This window comes from Hyperolius riggenbachi, chromosome 3 (assembly GCF_040937935.1).
Source record: "Hyperolius riggenbachi isolate aHypRig1 chromosome 3, aHypRig1.pri, whole genome shotgun sequence".
Classification (NCBI taxonomy): Eukaryota; Metazoa; Chordata; class Amphibia; order Anura; family Hyperoliidae; genus Hyperolius; species Hyperolius riggenbachi.
In genome coordinates, this window is record NC_090648.1 from 468181091 (window position 1) to 468202455 (window position 21365).

Below are 21365 nucleotides of genomic sequence, written 5' to 3' on the forward strand. Positions count from 1 at the left end.
GTTTGGTGAGAAGGGGTGGGATGGGGAAGTAGAGGAAGGGAGAAAGAGGCACAGAGAGAAGGGGAGAGATGGGGAAGGAGCGGAGGGATGGGGGAGAACAGAATGGGTGGGATGGGGGTGAAGAGAAGGGGAGATGGGGGAGGAGAGAAGAGGAAAGATGGGGAGGAGTGAAGAGGAAAGACTGGGGAGGAGTGAATAGGAGAGACTGGGGAGGAAAGAAGGGGAGGGTTGGCAAGGGATGGATTGATGAGGAAGAGGGAGCTGTAGAAAGTGAATGATAAAGAGAGAATAAAGGAAGCATGTACCTTCAGCACATTCTCACACACGTCATTGAAGTTTTTGTTGAGCGTCTGATTGGTCGGATTTATATTATTAATTCTGATAACTCTGACAGAGGTGAACATCTGAAAATAAGAACATCAAAGGCTGACCTTTCTCATTATAGATTATAATAGAGAGAAGATGTGACACCCTAAGAAACACAAAGAGAACAACAAGAGATGTGAGGGTCACCTGAATGTCGGAGGTCCAGTTATTGATCCCAGGCATAATCTCTGTGTTGCAGATGTAAAACCCTATATGGGAGACATTGGGAATGGGTGAGCAGGGGTGTACACTTGCTGGAACATTAACACTGCATGTCACACCAAAAAAACAACAGCTTTTATACAGTGGGTTGCAAAAGTATTCGGCCCCCTTGAAGTTTTCCACATTTTGTCACATTATTGCCACATACATGCATCAATTTTATTGGAATTCCACGTCAAAGACCAATACAAAGTGGTGTACATGTGAGAAGTGGATCGAAAATCATACATCATTCCAAACATTTTTTTACAAATAAATAACTGCAAAGTGGGGTGTGCGTAATTATTCAGCCCCCTGAGTCAATACTTTGTAGAACCACCTTTTGCTGCAATTACAGCTGCCAGTCTTTTAGAGTATGTCTCTACCAGCTTTGCACATCTAGGGACTGAAATCCTTGCCCATTCTTCTTTGCAAAACAGCTCCAGCTCAGTCAGATTAGATGGACAGCGTTTGTGAACAGCAGTTTTCAGATCTTCCCACAGATTCTCGATTGGATTTAGATCTGGACTTTGACTGGGCCATTCTAACACATAGATATGTTTTGTTTTAAGCCATTCCATTGTTGCCCTGGCTTTATGTTTAGGGTCATTGTCCTGCTGGAAGGTGAACCTCCACCCCAGTCTCGAGTCTTTTGCAGTCTCCAAGAGGTTTTCTTCCAAGTTTGCCCTGTATTTGGCTCCATCCATCTTCCCATCAACTCTGACCAGCTTCCCTGTCCCTGCTGAAGAGATGCACCCCCCGAGCATGATGCTGCCACCTATTTGACAGTGGGGATGGTGTGTTCATAGTGATGTGCAGTGTTAGTTCTCTGCCACACATAGCGTTTTGCATTTTGGCCAAAAAGTTCTATTTTGGTCTCATCTGACCAGAGCACCTTCTTCCACATGGTTGCTGTGTCCCCCACGTGGCTTGTGGCAAACTGCAAACAGAACTTCTTATGCTTTCTGTTAACAATGCCTTTCTTCTTGCCACTCTTCCATAAAGGCCAACTTTGTACAGTGCATGACTAATAGTTGTCCTATGGACAGAGTCTTCCACCTGAGCTGTAGATCTTTGCAGCTCGTCCAGAGTACCCATGGGCCTCTTGACTGCATTTCTGATCAGCGCTCTTCTTGTTCAGCCTGTGAGTTTAGGTGGACGGCCTTGTCTTGGTAGGTTTACAATTGTGCCATACTCCGTCCATTTCTGAATGATCGCTTGTACAGTGCTCTGTGGGATGTTTAAGGCTTTGGAAATCTTTTTGTAGCCTAAGCCTGCTTTAAATTTCTCAATAACTTGATCCCTAACCTGTCTTGGACCTGTCTTGTGTGTTCTTTGGACTTCACAGTGTTGTTGCTCCCAATATTCTCTTAGACAACCTCTGAGGCCATCACAGAGCAGCTGTATTTGTACTGACATTAGATTACACACAGGTGCACTCTATTTAGTCATTAGCACTTATCAGGCAATGTCTATAGGCAACTGATTGCACTCAGATCAAAGGGGGCTGAATAATTATGCACACACCACTTTGCAGTTATTTATTTGTAAAAAAATGTTTGGAATCATGTATGATTTTCATTCCACTTCTCATGTGTACTCCACTTTGTATTGGTCTTTCATGTGAAATTCCAATAAAATTGATTCATGTTTGTGGCAGTAATATGACAAAATGTGGAAAACTTCAAGGGGGCCGAATACTTTTGCAACCCACTGTATGAATAAAAAACCCATAACAACACAAGCTGAGGTGGAATCTTCCTGGAAAGCTGGTAAGATCTCTTTCAGAATCAATGCCTGGAGGTCCCTGTAGAACTTGTGGATGTTTTGTACCACAGACACACAGCCAGCCTGCTATGGTGTTGAGCTGCAGCATGTCATGTGAGAACATTAAATGAAGCAGAGTAAATTGTTGTATGCTGTGCATCCTCACAAGCTTGCCTCAGGCAGCAAAAAGTCTAAAACCAGTCCTGTGTGCTACAAACACTCACTGATTATGTATGAAATTAATAAACAGAAAACTAAGGACAATACAGTTACATATTATGATAATTCTACCCCCCAAAAAATGTCATGCATATTTTTTTCTCACTACGTACCATAACCAACTCTTTCCATCTTTTCATTATCTACACCAGGGGTGCCCAATAGGTGGATCGCGATCTACCGGTAGATCGCGACCGCCTATTTGGTAGATCGCGGCCTCTTGGCCGCGTCCCATCACAATTTGCGGCCGGCAGCTTTCCCATCATATTTTGCTGCCAGCCGCCGGCCTATAGGAAGCGGGGAAGAGAGAGGAGGCGCGGCTGAAGAGGCCATGACGCGACGTCATGGCTGGCTGGCGGCGGCGGCGCCGGGCACACGCGCACACACTGGACGGTGGCTGCACAGGACGCAGGCTCCTACTGCGCATGCGGGGCTGCACAATGTGAGGGGCTGCAGTAGCTGACGCTACACCGAAGCGCTCCGAGTCCGAGAGGGGAGACCAGACATCGCCACTGGAGAGAGGTAAGTGATTGAGCACCCATCCTACCTACGCTAATGCAACCTATCCCTACCTACCTACGCTAGAGGCACCTATCCCCACCTACCTACCTATGCCAAAGGGACCCACCCCCACCTACCTACCTATGCTAAAGGGACCCACCCCCACCTACTTACCTATACTAAAGGGACCCATCCCCCACCTACCTATACTAAAGGGACCCATCCCCACCTACCTATGCTAATGGCACCCATCCCCACCTACCTATGCTAATGGCACCCATCCCCACCTACCTATGCTAAAGGGACCTATCCCCACCTACCTATGCTAAAGGGACCCACCCCCACCTACCTATGCTAAAGGGACCCACCCCCACCTACCTATGCTAAAGGAACCCACCCCTACCTACCTATGCTAAAGGGACCCATCCCCACCTACCTACCTATGCTAAAGGGACACATCCCCACCTACCTACCTATGCTAAAGGGACCCATCCCCACCTACCTACCTATGCTAAAGGGACCCATCCCCACCTACCTACCTATGCTAAAGGGACCCATCCCCACCTACCTACCTATGCTAAAGGGACCCATCCCCACCTACCTATACTAAAGGGACCCACCCCCACCTACTTACCTATGCTAAAGGGACCCATCCCCACCTACCTATACTAAAGGGACCCATCCCCACCTACCTATGCTAATGGCACCCATCCCCACCTACCTATGCTAAAGGGACCTATCCCCACCTACCTCTGCTAAAGGGACCTATCCCCACCTACCTATGCTAAAGGGACCCACCCCCACCTACCTATGCTGAAGGTACCTATCCCCACCTACCTATGCTGAAGGTACCTATCCCCACCTACCTATGCTGAAGGTACCTATCCCCACCTACCTATGCTAAAGGCACCTGTACCCAGCTACCTTTGCTAAAGGAACCTATACTTAGCTACCTATACTGGAGGCACTTGTACCTGGGGGCTATTCGTGACGGGGGGGGGGGGGGTCTGCAACACTTTAAATGTTGGTAGATCTCCTGGACTTGGCAAATGTTAAAGTAGCTCGCGAGCCAAAAAAGTGTGGGCACCCCTGATCTACACACACACACACACACACACACTCTTTTCATGAATCCAGCCTTTTTGTTCTTTATACAAACACAAAGTTTGGTATACAGTATACTGAATAGTTATAAACAATGTATTCTGGTTGAATGCAATTTGAAAATCCATCACATGCTATATAATTATTGGTAGAGTTGGTCTGAGTTTTCCAACACATCCAATAAAAAAAAATTTAGGGAAATTAGATCAGATATCTCAATAAAAAAAATCTTTCGATTCATCGGTACCAAAAATTGGGGTAAAATCAAACAGAAAAGCTGTAACGTGTGGCCACCTTGAACATTTTAACCTCTAAAGCCCCATCTACACGAGGCGATCCGGCGGCTCAATTAGCCGCCAGATCACCTCTTCCGCATCCCCGCGGGTACCAGCCGCATCCCCACTCGCACGTCGGATTCATTCCCCCGCTCGTCCCCGCTGCCGCCGCTTATCTTCCGCTCGATTCCCTGCCATTGTCCCCTCATGGGGAACGAGCAGGGAATCGGCAGTGGCGAAATCCGACCTGAGCATTAGTGGCTCGATTGATAAGTAACATTGCTGTTACATCGCTCCGTGTAGACGGAGCTTCAGAGTGTATACTGGTCGTGGCGGACGATAAGGGCCACCTAGGCCAAGAATTATGAGCAAATGAGCAACAATCGCATTGTCCTCCTTACCCACTGCGCCTGCAGTAAACTGCTCCATTGTGCACTGTTCCTCGACACATCTCTAGCCTGAAAGCTAGTGACGCTAGCGCTAGAGGCGCTACACCAGTACGCACAACCTCGTGGTTACTCCTATCTGTGATTTTTTGCCTGCAGAACCGAGCTTGGGACCAGTGAAACGCATTGCATACCCCCCTTTTTAGAGTACTAATTAAAATTATATTTAATATACCATACAAAGTGGTTGTGTCAGTTGTTGGGTAGGTGAGTCCACCCTTACCTTCCACATTTTATTTTGTCTTAAAATTGATACTGTTTTTATTTTGCTGGCGCCTCTGTTTTTTTCCGTACATTGTTATCCACCTGGTAGATGAGTGTGGACCCCCTTCTTTTCTACAGAGAGCGACTTTTTAACCTAAGTGGGGACAGGTTCTAATTTCCCCATAGGCGATGAGAGCGGTTGCCTGAATCCGGCAACCCAGTCTTGTGAGTATAATCCATTTATCTACGACCTATGCCAATTATTTACCAGTAATACACTATTGGGGGCTCTCGATTGTCTTTCCTTTCTTTCTATATAGTGACGCATCTGTACAACATCAGCTCTGTACTGTCACCCAAGGGATCGAGTGATTTGTACAGGGTAAAAGTTTTAAGTGGAGTCAGTAGTACACAAATCTTACCTGGAGGGGGCGGTGTATCGGTAAGAAGGGAATGAACATCTTCCACTGCATCCGTGTCATCAATCTAAAAAAGAAACCACACACATACATATTTAAAAATCTCTCTGTAAATTTTAGACGTGAATGCGTGCCTTTGTTTTGTTTAAACACAGGGAATACTTGAGAATGCTTTCAAATGTTCTTTTATTTACCTAAAAATAGTTACTGAAATTGTAGTTTTGGGAGTATAGTCCTAGATCAAGCTATGTACATGTAGTAGATCTTTTCAGCCTCAAATAATATTAACCCTTTCCACTCGTATGTCCCGCATAGCGGGACATCACGAATTTCCCGTTGCACTCATATGTCCCGCTATGCAGGACATAATTTCAGCGGCAGTTTGCAGGCACATCTGTGGGGGGCAAAGTCCGATCTCTCTCCCTTTGTATAGTGGGCATGTAGGAGTACATGCCCACACAGGTGGTACCCCCCTGCCCCAAACCGGAAGTGCGCGATCAGCACTACCAGGAAGTGATCAATGCATTGAATTTTCCTGGCAATTTCCTTGCTGATTCTTTGCAGATTCCTTGCTTATTCCTTGCTGATTCCTTCTTGCAGATTCCTTTCTGCAGATTCCATGCAGATTGCTTGCAGATTGCTTGCAAAGTTGCATAGAGGATCAATGGCATCCTATGCAATGGACGTGGAGGAGCGTCTAAATAGTAGCCAGTATTTCATTGCTCTAATTCCCAATTGAAATACAAAAGGTTGCATCGTGTGTAGTGACATGAAGACACCGGGTGGCAGGCATAAAACCACCTATGATTGCGTAAAATATACCATACCTTGGCTTTCTTCTCTGCTACCAGCCAATATAAGATGACATACTGTCCAAATAAGGTATTAAGTTAAACGTTATAATGTGTTCTTTAAAATAAGATATACCATGTTACTATGTTATGTTCCATGTTAAAATGGGAGAGAGAGTAAGAGGGAGAGTGTATTTCTGTAAAAAAAAAAAAACTCCGAGCAGAAACGACTCCCTTTAGGAAAAAACTCAGAGTGGAAAGGGTTAATGCCACTAGTTTTTAGTAACAGTCTCATTTTTTTGTGATCTGATGATTTGCATCTCTTTGGACGATTGCATTAAGCGACTGAACCTGTAGCTCTAAATAGTGGTCCATAGTATCATGCCTCCTCTCTTCATCAGACAGAACATGATGTTTGACAGAGTGTGCAGCAATGTCACCCCAAAACATCACAGTTGGCAAATGTTCACCATGCATACAAAGCTTTAGACTGATATCACCACAAAAGGAAATGTTTTCTGACTGAATACGACTGTTACGCCTTCCTCTCCCAATAGAAGTGCCTTATTTTACACCTGGCCAGCATGCACAGGGCTGAAAAATGTGTTTACACTATCCAGAGTCATGGTACAGTGACACTAGGACAGGCGATGCGTGCCAAGTAGAACTGGGTGCCAAGTTGCTAAACAGTCAAGGTGTGGTGGGTGCTAAGCAGCACTGGGTGCCAAGTTACAATAGGCACCAAGTAACAATGTTTGGTAAATTGCAGTGGATGTCTTTTAGCGCTGGATGCTGGCACTTACGTTTCCCTGGCAGCGTTAGCAGATGTGGCAATGGATGTGGCAGATGTAAAGGGAAGAGTACGGTAGCTCGATCGCTTCCTGGGTGGCCCATGCCTGGAAACGGCCTTAACTACAGTCACAGAAGAGTACTTACCAGAAAATCTTCCCCATCCACATTTCCCAAATTACAGCAAGGGCTAATATCAGCAGTAGAGGACAGCCTTAATTCACTAACCTTAACTCCTGTCTTTAATAACTCTTCTGAGCTGTTTTACAGTTATCACCATGGTGATATAATTGTGATAACTGTAAAACAGCTCAGAAGAGTTATTAAAGACTGGAGTTAAGCTTAGTGAATTGAGGCCATGACATTAAACATGAATGAGAGATGGCGCTACCTACAAAAAACGGTTCTCAGCAAACACTGTCGTTCATAAAGGGGTACTTGCTGTGAAAATGTTGAGGAACACTGCATTCGACAACATGAGTGATAGGTAAGCCGCCCCAACACTAGAAATGAAACACCTTCTATACTCACGTATAAGCCTAATTTTTTCAACACAAAAATGTGCTGAAATGTTATCCTCTAGGCTTATATGCCAGTCAGTGGAGCAGAACAGATGTTGGAGCAGGTTTTGTTACTGGCAGAGGAGCATAAGGATCTTGCACTAGTGATTCTGCTCTTGCCAGCTGGCTCCCTGCTGTCTTCCTGCCCCGCATCCTCTGCAACATGGTGTGCAGAGTGCGCTGCTCTGTCCCCTGGCTTGTGGAGCAAAGCGTGCAAGCAACATGTCAGCTGTGCAATGATCTGGGATTCTTCCTGTGTGGCAATCATTGTGTCTCATATCTATGATGCCATGTAGTGGTGTCTTGAGACACAGCTGTATTATCCTTGAGGCACATCTGGCTATGGGAAGAAGGAATTACTTGTACTGGGGGCACATCTCGCTACTGTGGAGGGGGCTATACTGAGGGGGAGGCTTATAAATGAGTCAATCACTTTTCCCTGGTTTCTGAAGGAAAAGTGGGTACCTTGGCTTAACTGCAGGTCGGCTTATATGTGAGTATATGCAGTAGTTTCTATCATCTCCTTGCGATTCTGGTGCAGTTCTCTTTTCTCACCTCCAGCACAAATGCGTCCTTCTTGCCATGAGACAGGTCCAGCTCTATGATTTCATCTGAGCTCTCAGACTGTGACCGGAGAAGCCTCGTCCTCTGTCGTGGCTCAGGGATCGGGGACCCCACAATCTCCTCCAAAACTTCCTGTAACAAAGTGTGCAATATGAGATGCAAAAAAAACTCCCTGCAAAGTGACAAGAAGGGCCAAATCATTTTCCTTATATTTGATACTGTAGGGAAGGGTTACAATCTTTGATGTTTTATTGCGGTTTGTGACTCCTTTAGGAGAATTTTCCCCACTTCCTTTTCTCACGGGAGTTGTGGTGAAGCTCTCCTGCAGAGGACAGAGCAAGCAAAGGAAGAACATACACATTTTTGAAGCATTGGGAATGATTTGGAATCTATTAATTCATTTAGCTGTACCCCAGTTCCTGTCTACCGGGGAACCAGGGCTCATATCAGAATCCTGGTGGGCACTAAGGCAGGAAGTAACACAGACAGCAGAAAAAGGATGTAACTTACCCTTCCTAATATGTCAAAAACTAACAAAAAAACATTGCTGGTATAAGCTTAAACTAAACGGGAACTTAGACAAGATGGTGTTATATGTTTTTATGGACATTAACCCTCCTGGCGGTTTATTAAAATCCGCCAGGAGGCAGCACAGCAGTTTTTTTTGTTTTTTTTTATTTTTTTATATCATGTAGCGAGACAAGGTCTCGCTACATGATAGCCGCTACACAGCGGCATCCCCCCAGCCCCTCCGATCGGCTCGGGCGATCAGGAGATCCTCGACGTCGTGACGTCAAAGGGGACTCCGATCCACCCCTCAGCGCTGCCTGGCACTGATAGACCAGGCAGCGCACGGGGTCTGGGGGGGGGGGGGTGTTTGGCTGCGGTACGATGGATAGCGGCGGATTGGCGGCGATCGTATTGCACACGCAGCTAGCAAAGTGCTAGCTGCGTGTAGCAAAAAAAAAATTATGCAAATCGGCCCAGCGGGGCCTGAGCGGTGCCTTCCGGCGGCATAGCCCGAACTCAGCTCTGGCTTACCGCCAGGAAGTTTAAGGTATACAGTGGTGTGAAAAACTATTTGCCCCCTTCCTGATTTCTTATTCTTTTGCATGTTTGTCACACTTAAATGTTTCTGCTCATCAAAAACCGTTAACTATTAGTCAAAGATAACATAATTCAACACAAAATGCAGTTTTAAATGACGGTTTTTATTATTTAGTGAGAAAAAAACCTCAAAACCTACATGGCCCTGTGTGAAAAAGAAATTGCCCCCTGAACCTAATAACTGGTTGAACCACCCTTAGCAGCAATAACCGTAGATAAAGCATTTGCAATAACTTGCAACGAGTCTTTTACAGCGCTCTGGAGGAATTTTGGCCCACTCATCTTTGCAGAATTGTTGTAATTCAGCTTTATTTGAGGGTTTTCTAGCATGAACCGCCTTTTTAAGGTCACGCCACAACATCTCAATAGGATTCAGGTCAGGACTTTGACTAGGCCACTCCAAAGTCTTCATTTTGTTTTTCTTCAGCCAGGTGGATTTGCTGGTGTGTTTTGGGTCATTGTCCTGCTGCAGCACCCAAGATCGCTTCAGCTTGAGTTGACGAACAGATGGCCGGACATTCTCCTTCAGGATTTTTTGGTAGACAGTAGAATTCACAGCAAGCCTCCAAGGTCCTGAAGCAGCAAAACAACCCAAGACCATCACACTACCACCACCATATGTTACTGTTGGTATGATGTTCTTTTGCGGAAATGCTGTGTTACTTCTACGCCAGATGTAACGGGACACGCACCTTCCAAAAAGTTCAACTTTTGTCTCGTCGGTCCACAAGGTATTTTCCCAAAAGTTTTGGCAATCATTGAGATGTTTTTAGCAAAATTGAGACAAGCCTTAATATTCTTTTTGCTTAAAAGTGGTTTGCGTCTTGGATATCTGCCATGCAGGCCGAGTCGTGAACACTGACCTTAATTGAGGCAAGTGAGGCCTGCAGTTCTTTAGATGTTGTCCTGGGGTCTTTTGTGGCCTCTCGGATGAGTTTTCTCTGCGCTCTTGGGGTAATTTTGGTCGGCCGGCCACTCCTGGGAAGGTTCATCATTGTTCCATGTTTTTGCCATTTGAGGATAATGGCTCTCACTGTGGTTCACTGGAGTCCCACAGCTTTAGAAATGGCTTTATAACCTTTACCAGACTGATAGATCTCAATTACTTTTGTTCTCATTTGTTCCTGAATTTCTTTGGATCTTGGCATGATGTCTAGCTTTTGAGGTGCTTTTGATCTACTTCTCTGTGTCAGATAGCTCCTATTTAAGTGATTTCTTGATTGAAACAGGTGTGGCAGTAATCAGGCCTGAGGGATGACTTCAGAAATTGAACTCAGGTGTGATAAACCACAGTTAAGGTATTTTTTTAAACAAGGGGGGGCAATCACTTTTTTACACAGGGCCATGTAGATTTGGAGTTTTTTTTCCTCACTAAATAATAAAAACATCATTTAAAACTGCATTTTGTGTTCAATTATGTTATCTTTGACTAATAGTTAACGGTTTTTGATGAGCAGAAACATTTAAGTGTGACAAACTTGCAAAAGAATAAGAGATCAGGAAGGGGGCAAATAGTTTTTCACATCACTGTACCTCTAGAGCAGGGGTGTCAAACTCAAATGGAAAGTGGGCTGTAATTGAACAGTGGGACCTCGTCGCGGACCAACCTCAATGTCTAGTGGCCATCTCCCTCGTTTATACAGTTCCCTGGTGTTTAGTGCCCCATCCCTCCTCTATACAGTTCCCTGGTGTTTAGTGGCCCATGGACCAGAGTTTGACATGTATGCTCTAGAGAAAAAAGTGCTCTATGTAAATACTTACCTCAGTAGAGGGAAGCCTCTAGATCAGCGGTGTCCAACTGGAGGTCGTGCATTCGGCCCGTCAGGCCACCTGCTGTGGCCCACCAGTCGCTGGCTTTTCTTGCTGACATCCCGGAATGCAGAGCGGCAGCGGAGCGATCTCAGTCCACACTGAGCCGGCTGTATATGAGTCCCGAGATGATGCGGACTCGAACCGCATCACCCGGCCGGATCTCATTACTGGCCGTCTCAGCATGAGATTTAGCTGCCGGAAGTGCTGCGCAAGGGACTGCCCTAAGACCAGCGCTGGAGGAGTCATCTGCCAGGTGAGTTAATTATTTTAGTATTTACAGGTTCCTGACCAAGGAATGTATACTGGGGGGGGGGATGCTGCCTTACAGGGCAGCCATCAGAAATTTTGGGGCCCCTGACACATCAGACCTGCCCCCCCCCCCCCCCCCCCCGGGCCAACCCACTGGTTGCTGTGACCGCCCACTAACCACCCCACCCCAGTGTCCGTGCGCGAAGGAAGTGGGTGATGTGGCAAAAAGTGGGCATGACCATGGCATGTTGTGGGTGGAGCCAAATACTAGCAAAATCCAGGTAGTCCCCGGTTGACGAATGAGATAGGGACTTGTAGGTCCGTTCTTATCCTTTATCCATTCTCTTTTGTCCCCCTCTTTTCTTCCTGTGCCTCTTGTCCACCTTTAGTCCCCCTGTGCCTCTTTCATCCCCTTCTGTCTCAGCTCGTTCCCTTGCCCTAGCCAGGTATAGGTGCCCCCAGTATAGGTAGCCAGGTATACGTTCCCCCAGTATAAGTAGCCTGTAGCAGGATATAGGTGGTGCCCCAGTATAGAAAGTCCTCTGTAGTGGGCTCACTAATCTGCTTCCCACATTCAAGCGCTGATGTCACTCTTCTCTCAGTGCTGGAACGCGGTGTGCTGGTTAGTGAGCCACAGGCCCGCAGCCAGCACATGCGGCCCTTTCAGCGCTTTAGAAGGGGGGGGGGGGAGGGGGAAACTGCCTAATGCGATTCATTTATGTTTTTTTTTTCCTTCGGGGGGGGGGGGGGGGGGACGACATTGCAGCTCTAGCAAGAACCTTCGACCCTCGCACCTGCACAGTAACACAGAGCTGCTAAGGCCTGGCTTTCTCCACTGAAACGGAGTGGCTGCAAGCTACTGCACAAGCACTAGGCATCCAGAGCAGTGCAGCTGGATTGGTGGTCTCGAGAACTACGTAGGAAACCTCTGGAGGATCTTCTACCAAGGTAAGCATGTGACTTTCTCTGTTTTTAAAGCCACTGGTTTGCTTTAAAAGGTATGAAAATGGTAGGAAAATGTGATGGTAGCAGCGACTTACATTACACTGGCAGGCACTGGTGCGGGAGCCAATGAGGCCGGGACAAGGAGAACATCTGTGCCCAGAGTACAGCTTTAATGTTACTAAGAAAGTATCAGAGGTGGAGGGGTTTTCTATTGGTTATTTTGTACATCTATACAAGCAATGAAATCTGCTGACACCACAAAAGCTGCACCATGCCAAACCTATCATACTGTTTTCCTCCAGCTGACTTACCGGCGGGTTAATCTCATAAAGCTCTTTGTTTTTGGCAATGGTTTCGTTGATCTTCTTCTGCATGTGCGAGACGTGCTGCTCATAGGCGGCGTCACTGGGGGTCTTGCCGGCGATCTGGATCCCTCCGGGGGTGGGTAACGCAGTCAGATAGACCCCTGTAGCGGACTACAAATCCCAAGAGTTACTAAGCTGGAAATAACAGAACTAGGTGCATTTTGTTATTCACAAATTAGGCAGTTTTATTGATTTTTTATAAAAGGACCTCCAAGGTGAAAATCAACTGATGAGAAAAACAATTGTATCTATCCTCCTTCTCCTAAAAATTACTTTTTATAGATATCCCAGTTTTATTGTCTCTGCTCAATGACACCCTCATTGAAGTATGTCAGCTAAAACACAATGCAAAAAGGCTCCCACAGTGTGATGTCAGAACCATGCTCCTGACATCACACAGTGGGAGGGGTTTTACCACAAAATCAGCCATACAGAGCCCCCTGATGATCAGTTTGTGAAAAGGAAAAGATTTCTCATGGGAAAGGGGGTATCAGCTACTGAATCAGCTTGGGATGAAGTTAAAATTTTGGTAATGGTTTCTCCTTGAATAGGGTGAGCAGCTGCACTGTATCCACCGATAAACAAGTAAGGTCACATTCACATTAGGCAACGCCTATGCACTTCTGATGTTCTCGCTGATCGCACACCATACACGCTGCCGAAATGCACACAGCAGCGCGTACAGTGTGAACGAGCTCTAAAGAGTTCGGCACTGTCAAGACACATATGTGGTGGAGAGGCACTAACGGCCAATGATCTGCTTGATGCGCAGGCTCTAGAAGGAGGAGGAAACAGCTACTTACGGCCAGTCCCAGCAGCATGGTCTCCCCGACTGTGATCTGTATCCTCAGACCAAACAGAGCGTTCATTCCCTTCAGCTTCAGCTTGTTCATCAGCTGCGTGTGCAGTTCATACTCCATGAATGGCAGAAGGTTGCTGATAACCGTGGCGTTCGCCTCTGCCTGCGCCTTCTTCTTCAGCCGACACAACCTGACCCAAGGAGACCAAATGAAACGGTTAATGTTCCTGGGGATATAAAGACTTGCACAGCATCTCCTCCCAGCAGCGATTCTCCAACCTCAGTCAGTACACAAGGTTTCAAAGATGGCTGCAGAGTAAGTAAAGACAAGTAAATCCAGTCCTTGGAGCACTAAAACTGGGCTAAACACGGTCAGTGGTTGAGCGTCCTGTGATTGGCAGTAGCAGATATCACATGACCAAGTACTGTAATGACTGGCGCATGGCCATGATTTTATGAATTGACATCAGAATCAGGGCAGCCTCTTACCTGGCAGTGCTAGAATCCCAAGCTTGAATCTCAGCCAGGGTACTATCTCTATGGAGCTTTGTATTTCCCCTCTGTGTTTGTTAGGGTGCCCATGCATTACTATTTTTTTTAACATTGATATCCAGCTGATTCATAATGACCAAATCTAGCAGAGACTTATGCAGTAACATGGCCACCTGGCCGATAATTCAGCCAAATTGAGACAATTGAGTCGGTATGCTGGAAAATCTTGGTTGAAAGGGTTTGATCAGGTGCGCGTCGGTAACAGTGTTCAATTTCCCAATGACCGATGGACCCCCAGTCAGTCTCCCCCAAAGTGTATGTGTACCTCCCCCGGTCTCTTCCTAAGTGTATGTGTACCTCTCCCCAGTGTCTTGCCAAGTGTATGTGTAGCTCCCCCCAATCTCATCTCAAGTGTATGAGTACCTCCCCCCAGTCTCTTTCCAAGTGTATGTGTACCTCCCCCCAGCGTCTTGCCAAGTGTATGTGTACCCTCCCCCGGTCTCGTCCCAAGTGTATGTGTACCTCCCCCCAGCGTCTTGCCAAGTGTATGTGTACCCTCCCCCGGTCTCTTCCCAAGTGTATGTGTACCTTCCCCCAGCGTCTTGCCAAGTGTATGTGTACCTCCACGCGGTCTCTTCCCAATTGTATGCGTACCTCCCCACGGTCTCTTCCCAATTGTATATGTACCTCCCCCTGGTCTCTTCCCAATTGTATGTGTACATCCCCCAGTCTCTTCCCAAGTGTATGCGTACCTCCCCCCAGTCTCTTCCCAAGTGTATGTGTACCTCCCCCTGGTTTCTTCCCAAGTGTATGTGTACCTCCCCCTGGTATCTTCCTAAGTGTATGTGTACCTCCCCCTGGTGTCTTCCTAAGTGTATATGTACCTCCTCAAAACCCGTGTTGCAGGCTCACCTGTCATGCTGGCGCGCCACCTCCCACTAGGCTGGATGTTGAATGTAGAACACCAAGTCACCTCCCCCCAATCTCATCCCAAGTGTATGAGTACCTACCCCCGGTCTCTTTCCAAGTGTATGTGTATATGTGTACCCTCCCCTGGTCTTTTCCCAAGTGTATGTGTACCTCCCCCCAGTCTCTTCCCAATTGTATGTGTACCTCCCCCTGGTTTCTTCCCAAGTGTATGTGTACCACCCCCTGGTCTACTCCCAAGTATATATGTACCTCCCCCTGGTCTACTCCCAAGTATATATGTACCTCCCCCAAGCCCGTGTTGCAGGCTCACCTGTCATGCTGGCGTGCCGCCTCCCACTAGGCTGGTTGCTGAATGCAAAACACCAACTCACCTGTCCTGTGAGTTGGTGTCCCGCAAAACCATTAGGAATTCCACTTTAACAGGGAAAATTCTCATTGGTTCACGGTGGCCCAATGTGAATTCTTCGTTTGGTAGGACTCCTGTTGATTTTTTTAACCCCAAAACAGGTTTTTACCCTAACGGACAAGAGCGATTTTCACCTTTCAGTGCTCATCCCTTTCATTTGCCAATAGCTGAATAACTACTAATCATAATAAAATGATCAATATCTTGTTTTTTTCACCACCAATTGGGCTTTTTGGGGTTGATATTTGTTTTCAGTAATTACTTTATTTTTTATTCATTTTAAAGGGAAATACAAGGAAAAAATGAAAAAAAAAACACACTATTTCTCCAATTTCATCCCTTATGATTTTAATATAAACACTGCTACTGTACATAAAACCCACACATTTTATCTGCCTATTTGTCCTGGTTATTACAGCATTTTAACTATGTCCCTAGTACAAAGTATGGTGACAATATATTATATATTATTTGGAAATAAAGGTGTATTTTTTCTTTGGTGCTTTTTTCGCGTACGTTAAAAAGGGGCGCTGGGAAAAAAGGGCGCGGGGTTTTAAACGAAAAAACATGGATAACGTTTAATAATATAATGTACTATATTTCGTTTAAAAATAATGTTTTATAAAGTTATAAATCATTAAATAATGTGCATGAAATCGGCAATTGTGAAAACGTTAATCTTCCGTTTAAAAAGTGAAATGTATAATAACGTTTAAAAAAAAATTAGTAAGTAACCCTCCCTGTACCTACCCCTAACCCCTAGACCCCCCGTATTGGTGCCTATACCTAAGACCCCCCTGGTGGTGCCTAAACCTAAGACCCCCCTGGTGGTGCCTAAACCTAAGACCCCCCCTGGTGGTGCCTAAACCTAAGACGCCCCTGGTGGTGCCTAAACCTAAGACCCCCCCTGGTGGTGCCTAAACCTAAGACCCCCCCCTGGTGGTGCCTAAACCTAAGACCCCCCCTTAGTGATCACTGTATTGTGTGTAGAATAATGTTTTAGAAACAGTAAGGGATAAAATATATTACAATTTACGTTACGTACTGATCGTTTTATTTTGTGAATAATAATGTTTTACAAACAGTAAGGGATAACATTTTAAATAATGTTTTATTGAAATAGGAAACGTAAATCATCACAAGCAGTTATAAAACATTAAAAATCTTCGGGCGCCATTGGAAAACGTTATTATTCTCGGGCACCCTTTTTTCCTGTTCGGCGCCCAGTAAACGATATTTATTATGGGAGTGAATGGCGGCGTCCGATTTGTCCACTAGCCTCCTGCGCCCTTTTTTACTGTTTCCCTTTTTTCCCCCCACTATTTTCACATGCATGGGAATGCACGTGCATGTGCGGGAGCGCGCACAGCGCAGCAGCACTGTCTGACTTATAAAAACATTCTGGAGCCATTAAGAGGCTCTAGAAGGATGTTTTTTATAAGTCAGCATGTCATTAAGTGGTTAAAATCAAACAGGGAGCCCCATGTTTTTACCAGGCTACAACTGGTTTCAGGACGAATGGAGGACGTGTGGCGATGTAATTGGATACAAAAAGGCTGGTATGTGAACAATGTGGCGCGGACTCCAGCGCATCCAGCATGGACGGGCATACAATCTGTTTCTGAATCCACTGTTTGCGTCGCAGTGTGAACCGAACTTACACATACACACACAATGGTACACCAGAGACAATATGAGAGCCCCATTTTACCTGGCCTGGATGAGGCAGCCCTTGCCGATCACTGGAGCATCGCCAGGGAGGTCAATGGTGGTGAAGAGGACGTCGGGGACTTTCTGCTTGCGGCAGCTGTAGCAGTAGGTGAGATGAGCTGGGAAAGGCATGTTCAGTTCATCGTACGGGATGTGACAGAAGCTGCAGGCGGGAGAGGGAGCCTCGTCCGTTCTATAGGTGAGAAATAGGTGGAGGCATTACAGAGAAAGCAGCTTTCATGTCTTTTATGAAACACTCTACAAATTATCCAGTAAGGCAGAAAGCAAGGAGGAAATTAGCAGCAACTGGTAAGTCACAGCAACCAATCAGAATCTGTTGCTCAACAGACTGCAGTAAACTGATCCCTGATCGGCTGCTACCAGTTACTGTACTCAACACATCACACCGTCTTGTTAAAGTCAAATCCCACTTTGTGATGAACAGAGATGAGTGCTGTACAAGTCTATTTGTGTTACTCATTATCTTGACTAATCCAGTGACAGACAGAGAACACTTCCATCATGCCAGTTTCTGTTAAAAAAAAACACCACGGAATGGCTGTGTTTTATATGCACAAAAAAAGATAATTCAGGTAAAATCCTTGAAGGACCACTAAAATAAAAAAAAAAATGTAACATTTAAAATGCATGTGTATGCCTATGTATAAAATGTACATTTGTTCCATAGTAAAATGCGCTTTCCTACATTGCTGTCACTTCTAATAGGTTGTAAAAATCTGACAGATCGGAAAGGTTTTGGACTAGTCCAGCTCCTCATGGGGGACTCTTAGAGTTCTCTTTATTTTCAAAAGCGCTTACTGAAAGGGGAACTAAAGAGAGAGATATACGGAGGCTGCCATGTTTATTTCCTTTTAAGCAATACCAGTTGCCTGGCAGCCCTGCTGATCCTCTGCCTCTAATACTATTAGCCATAGCCCCTGAACAAGCATGCAGCAGATCAGGTGTTTCAGACTTTAAAGTCAGATCTGACAAGACTAGCTGCATGCTTGTTTCTGGTGTTATTCAGATACTACTGCAGAGAAATAGACCAGCAGGGCTGCCAGGCAACTGGTATTGATTAAAAGGAAATAAATATGGCAGCCTCCATATACCTTTTACTTCAGTTCCCCTTGAACAGCAGTTGCTCAGTTTACTTGTCAAAATAGTGAGTAGGGATGATCAATGAGATGCAAATTGTTCCGAAATTATGCAAATTGTATGCAAATGTATGCAGTTTGAAAACAGACCAATCAATTTAAACTCAGGTTTAAATTGATTGGTCCATTTTCAAGCTGCATACATTTGCATAAATATTCCCATACATTTGCATCAACTCGGAACAATTTGCGTTTCTGTGATCATCCCTAATAGTGAGCAACAGAGATGCTCAAATAACGAGTTCCGATGAAATCCAAATAGTTGTTATTTGGATTTCATCCTGCTAATTAATTCACCTGTGCGGGTGGGCAAGGGGGTGGGTTAATCTTACCCATCAGGAGTCTTCTTCGCTCCGTCTCTCGGCGCCTCCCACGATGCATTCCAATCCGGCATCACGTGATTACAAACACTTCCTCCTTCCGGGTTGAAGGAGGAAGTGTTTAGTCACATGGCGCTGGATTTTAACGCATTGTGGGAGGCGCCGAGGGACGGAGCGAAGAAGACGCCTGATGGGTAAGATTAACCTGCCCCCTTGCCCACCCGCACAGGTGAATTAATTAGCAGGATGAAATCCGAATAACACCTATTCAGATTTCATCTGAACTCGTTATTTGAGCATCCTGGTGAGCAAGCAAGAAGGGAGGCCAGCCAGCATCTTTGTATAGATCCTTTCTAGGCAGTGCTTTTGCAAAGAGCAAAGGAGATACTAAGAATCCCCCACGAAGAGGTGAACTTGTCCAAAACCTGTCAGACCTGTTAAAAGTTTACTGACTATTGTAAGTGCCAGCAACATAGGAGAAACATAATTTACAGTGCCTTTTATTCTGGGAGAAATGTAAATTCTATATGGTAAGGTAGAGAGCAAATGTCTGAGTTCTGTTCTGAGTTTGGAGGAACAGATCCTGGATGATGATTGTGGTTGTTGCAAGTTAGCAACTCATCTGCCATACAGATTTATTTGGGACCCACAGACAGCGGCGTATTGGGGGAAGCCTAGTGGTGAGTTCAGCAGATGCAGGGTTAATCAACTCACCTGCATCAATAGCACATGTACTGTAGTCCTGACACCCTGTAGATAAAGGCACAGGAGACAAAAGACTGGAGCCCAGTAGTGCAATATGTCAATTACTTATGCGATAATGAATAAGTAAGATGCTACTCACAGAGGAGGGTTGCAAGGGGGCAACCGACCGCAGGAAGCAGGTAGAGACCATAAACCCGACTCCACTCTGGGTGGTCCTGGATGTGTTTGCTCTCTTGAAGAAAAAGGGGACAGGTGTCCACCATGGTAGAAACCACGTGTGTTCCGTCACCACCCCTCGGACAGGATATGTACGGGGGTGTACGATGCACAATAGGGGGTAAGAGGCACCCTGGTTGAAAAAAAGCTTCTAAAAACAGTTTAAAAACAAAAAGGCTCCCTATGCTAAATTGATTCCTATCATTTGGCACTGTTATTGGCCTGAGGAAGCGGGCCCAGACTTGTGAAACGCGTTGCCTGTGCTAAATAAAAATCTTTTGTAAGTTGCAAAGATTTCGTCAATGAGGTAAGATACCTCATTTCCCTTTTCGTTTCACTGTTTGGCTGACAAATAAACCTGCAGTATATTTTTAACCCACTCGCTGAACTTCCCCTCAGAATATCACTGTATGTGTGGTCCTTTAAGCCAAATTAAAAGCAGTGAGTTTTTCTTGACACAAGTGGAATTTAACTTTAAGCGATTTTGCCCACATGTTTGATTTACAAAGAAGCCCAGAAGGAAGCGATTAGATTAAAATACCCAGAATGTGATTTTAGTAGGCTAAATATTGTAAAGTGAAAAAGGCAAGCTGATGATAGGTGATAAACTCCTAGTTCTGTAATCCGAGGGATCTGGAAGGCTGACATCTTTGTTCCCTTCTGAAAAATGCTGTGTCTGGCTGTTATGCTGATCCTCAGCCTCTGATACTTTGCACCGCTGACCCAGAAGCGGTATGCCAATCAGGTGACCCTGCTGACTCCATGCATGCTCCAGGTGTGACTAAAACTACAGAACCAGCAGGTCAAGTGTGTGTGTAGGTGTGTGTGTGTGTGTAGGTGTGTGTAGGTGTATGTAGGTGTGTGTGTGTGTGTGTGTGTAGGGGTGTGTGTGTGTGTAGGGGTGTGTGTGTGTGTGTGTGTGTGTGTGTGTGTGTGTGTAGGTGTGTGTGTGTGTGTGTGTGTGTAGGTGTGTGTAGGTGTGTGTGTAGGTGTGTGTGTGTGTAGGTGTGTGTGTGTGCAGGGGTGTGTAGGTGTGTGTGTGTGCAGGGGTGTGTGTGTGTGTAGGTGTGTGTAGGTGTGTGTGTAGGTGTGTGTGTGTGTGTGTGTAGGGGTGTGTGTGTGTGTGTGTGTAGGTGTGTGTAGGTGTGTGTGTAGGTGTGTGTGTGTGTAGGTGTGTGTGTGTGTGTGCAGGGGTGTGTAGGTGTGTGTGTGTGCAGGGGTGTGTGTGTGTGTAGGTGTGTGTAGGTGTGTGTGTGTGTGTAGGTGTGTGTGTGTGCAGGGGTGTGTGTGTGTGTAGGTGTGTGTGTGTGTGTAGGTGTGTGTGTGTGTAGGTGTGTGTGTGTGTAGGTGTGTGTGTAGGTGTGTGTGTGTGCAGGGGTGTGTAGGTGTGTGTGTGTGCAGGGGTGTGTGTGTGTGTAGGTGTGTGTGTGTGTGTGTGTGTGTGTGTGTGTGTGTGTGTGTGTAGGTGTGTGTGTGTGTGTGTGTGTGTGTGTGTGTAGGTGTGTGTGTGTGTGTAAGTGTGTGTGTGTGTAGGTGTGTGTGTAGGTGTGTGTGTGTGCAGGGGTGTGTAGGTGTGTGTGTGTGTGCAGGGGTGTGTGTGTGTGTAGGTGTGTGTAGGTGTGTGTGTGTGTGATCTGGGAAACTATACATACTGTACATCATAAAGAGAATAAAGAGGTCCATATTCCTTTAACCCCAAGTGTTACAGTATATGAAGCATCTGTGTTTTGACAGAGCAGAGGAAGGGTCTGCAAGTGTTTTAGGAAGAATTATAATGCTGCCTGCAGGGCCCCTCTGCACATAGGAATCTGGTTTCTTAATGTGTACCTGAGATGGGGGCACAAGTTCTATTTTACTTACCTTGGGCTTCTTCTAGCCCCCTGTAAATCTTATGCGTCCCTTTGTTTACTCCCAGGTTTCGCCATTGTGCCCCTCCAAAAGCTTGC

The 21365-nt window shown here is 45.9% G+C and overlaps 1 protein-coding gene across 9 annotated transcripts in view; it reads right to left on the bottom strand.

The window, feature by feature from the left end:
- The window catches only part of C2CD5 (C2 calcium dependent domain containing 5), a 160064-nt gene that overhangs the window by 27634 nt on the left and 111065 nt on the right, over window positions 1-21365 (bottom strand). For all 9 annotated transcript variants that reach the window (XM_068277983.1, XM_068277982.1, XM_068277981.1 and 6 more), the window contains 7 exons: window positions 17023-17214; window positions 13488-13674; window positions 12631-12795; window positions 8198-8338; window positions 5506-5569; window positions 514-575; window positions 306-404 (listed from right to left, as the gene is read on the bottom strand). In XM_068277983.1, the coding sequence (XP_068134084.1) occupies window positions 306-404; window positions 514-575; window positions 5506-5569; window positions 8198-8338; window positions 12631-12795; window positions 13488-13674; window positions 17023-17214 (910 nt within the window). The remainder of the gene's footprint in view (window positions 1-305; window positions 405-513; window positions 576-5505; window positions 5570-8197; window positions 8339-12630; window positions 12796-13487; window positions 13675-17022; window positions 17215-21365) is intronic.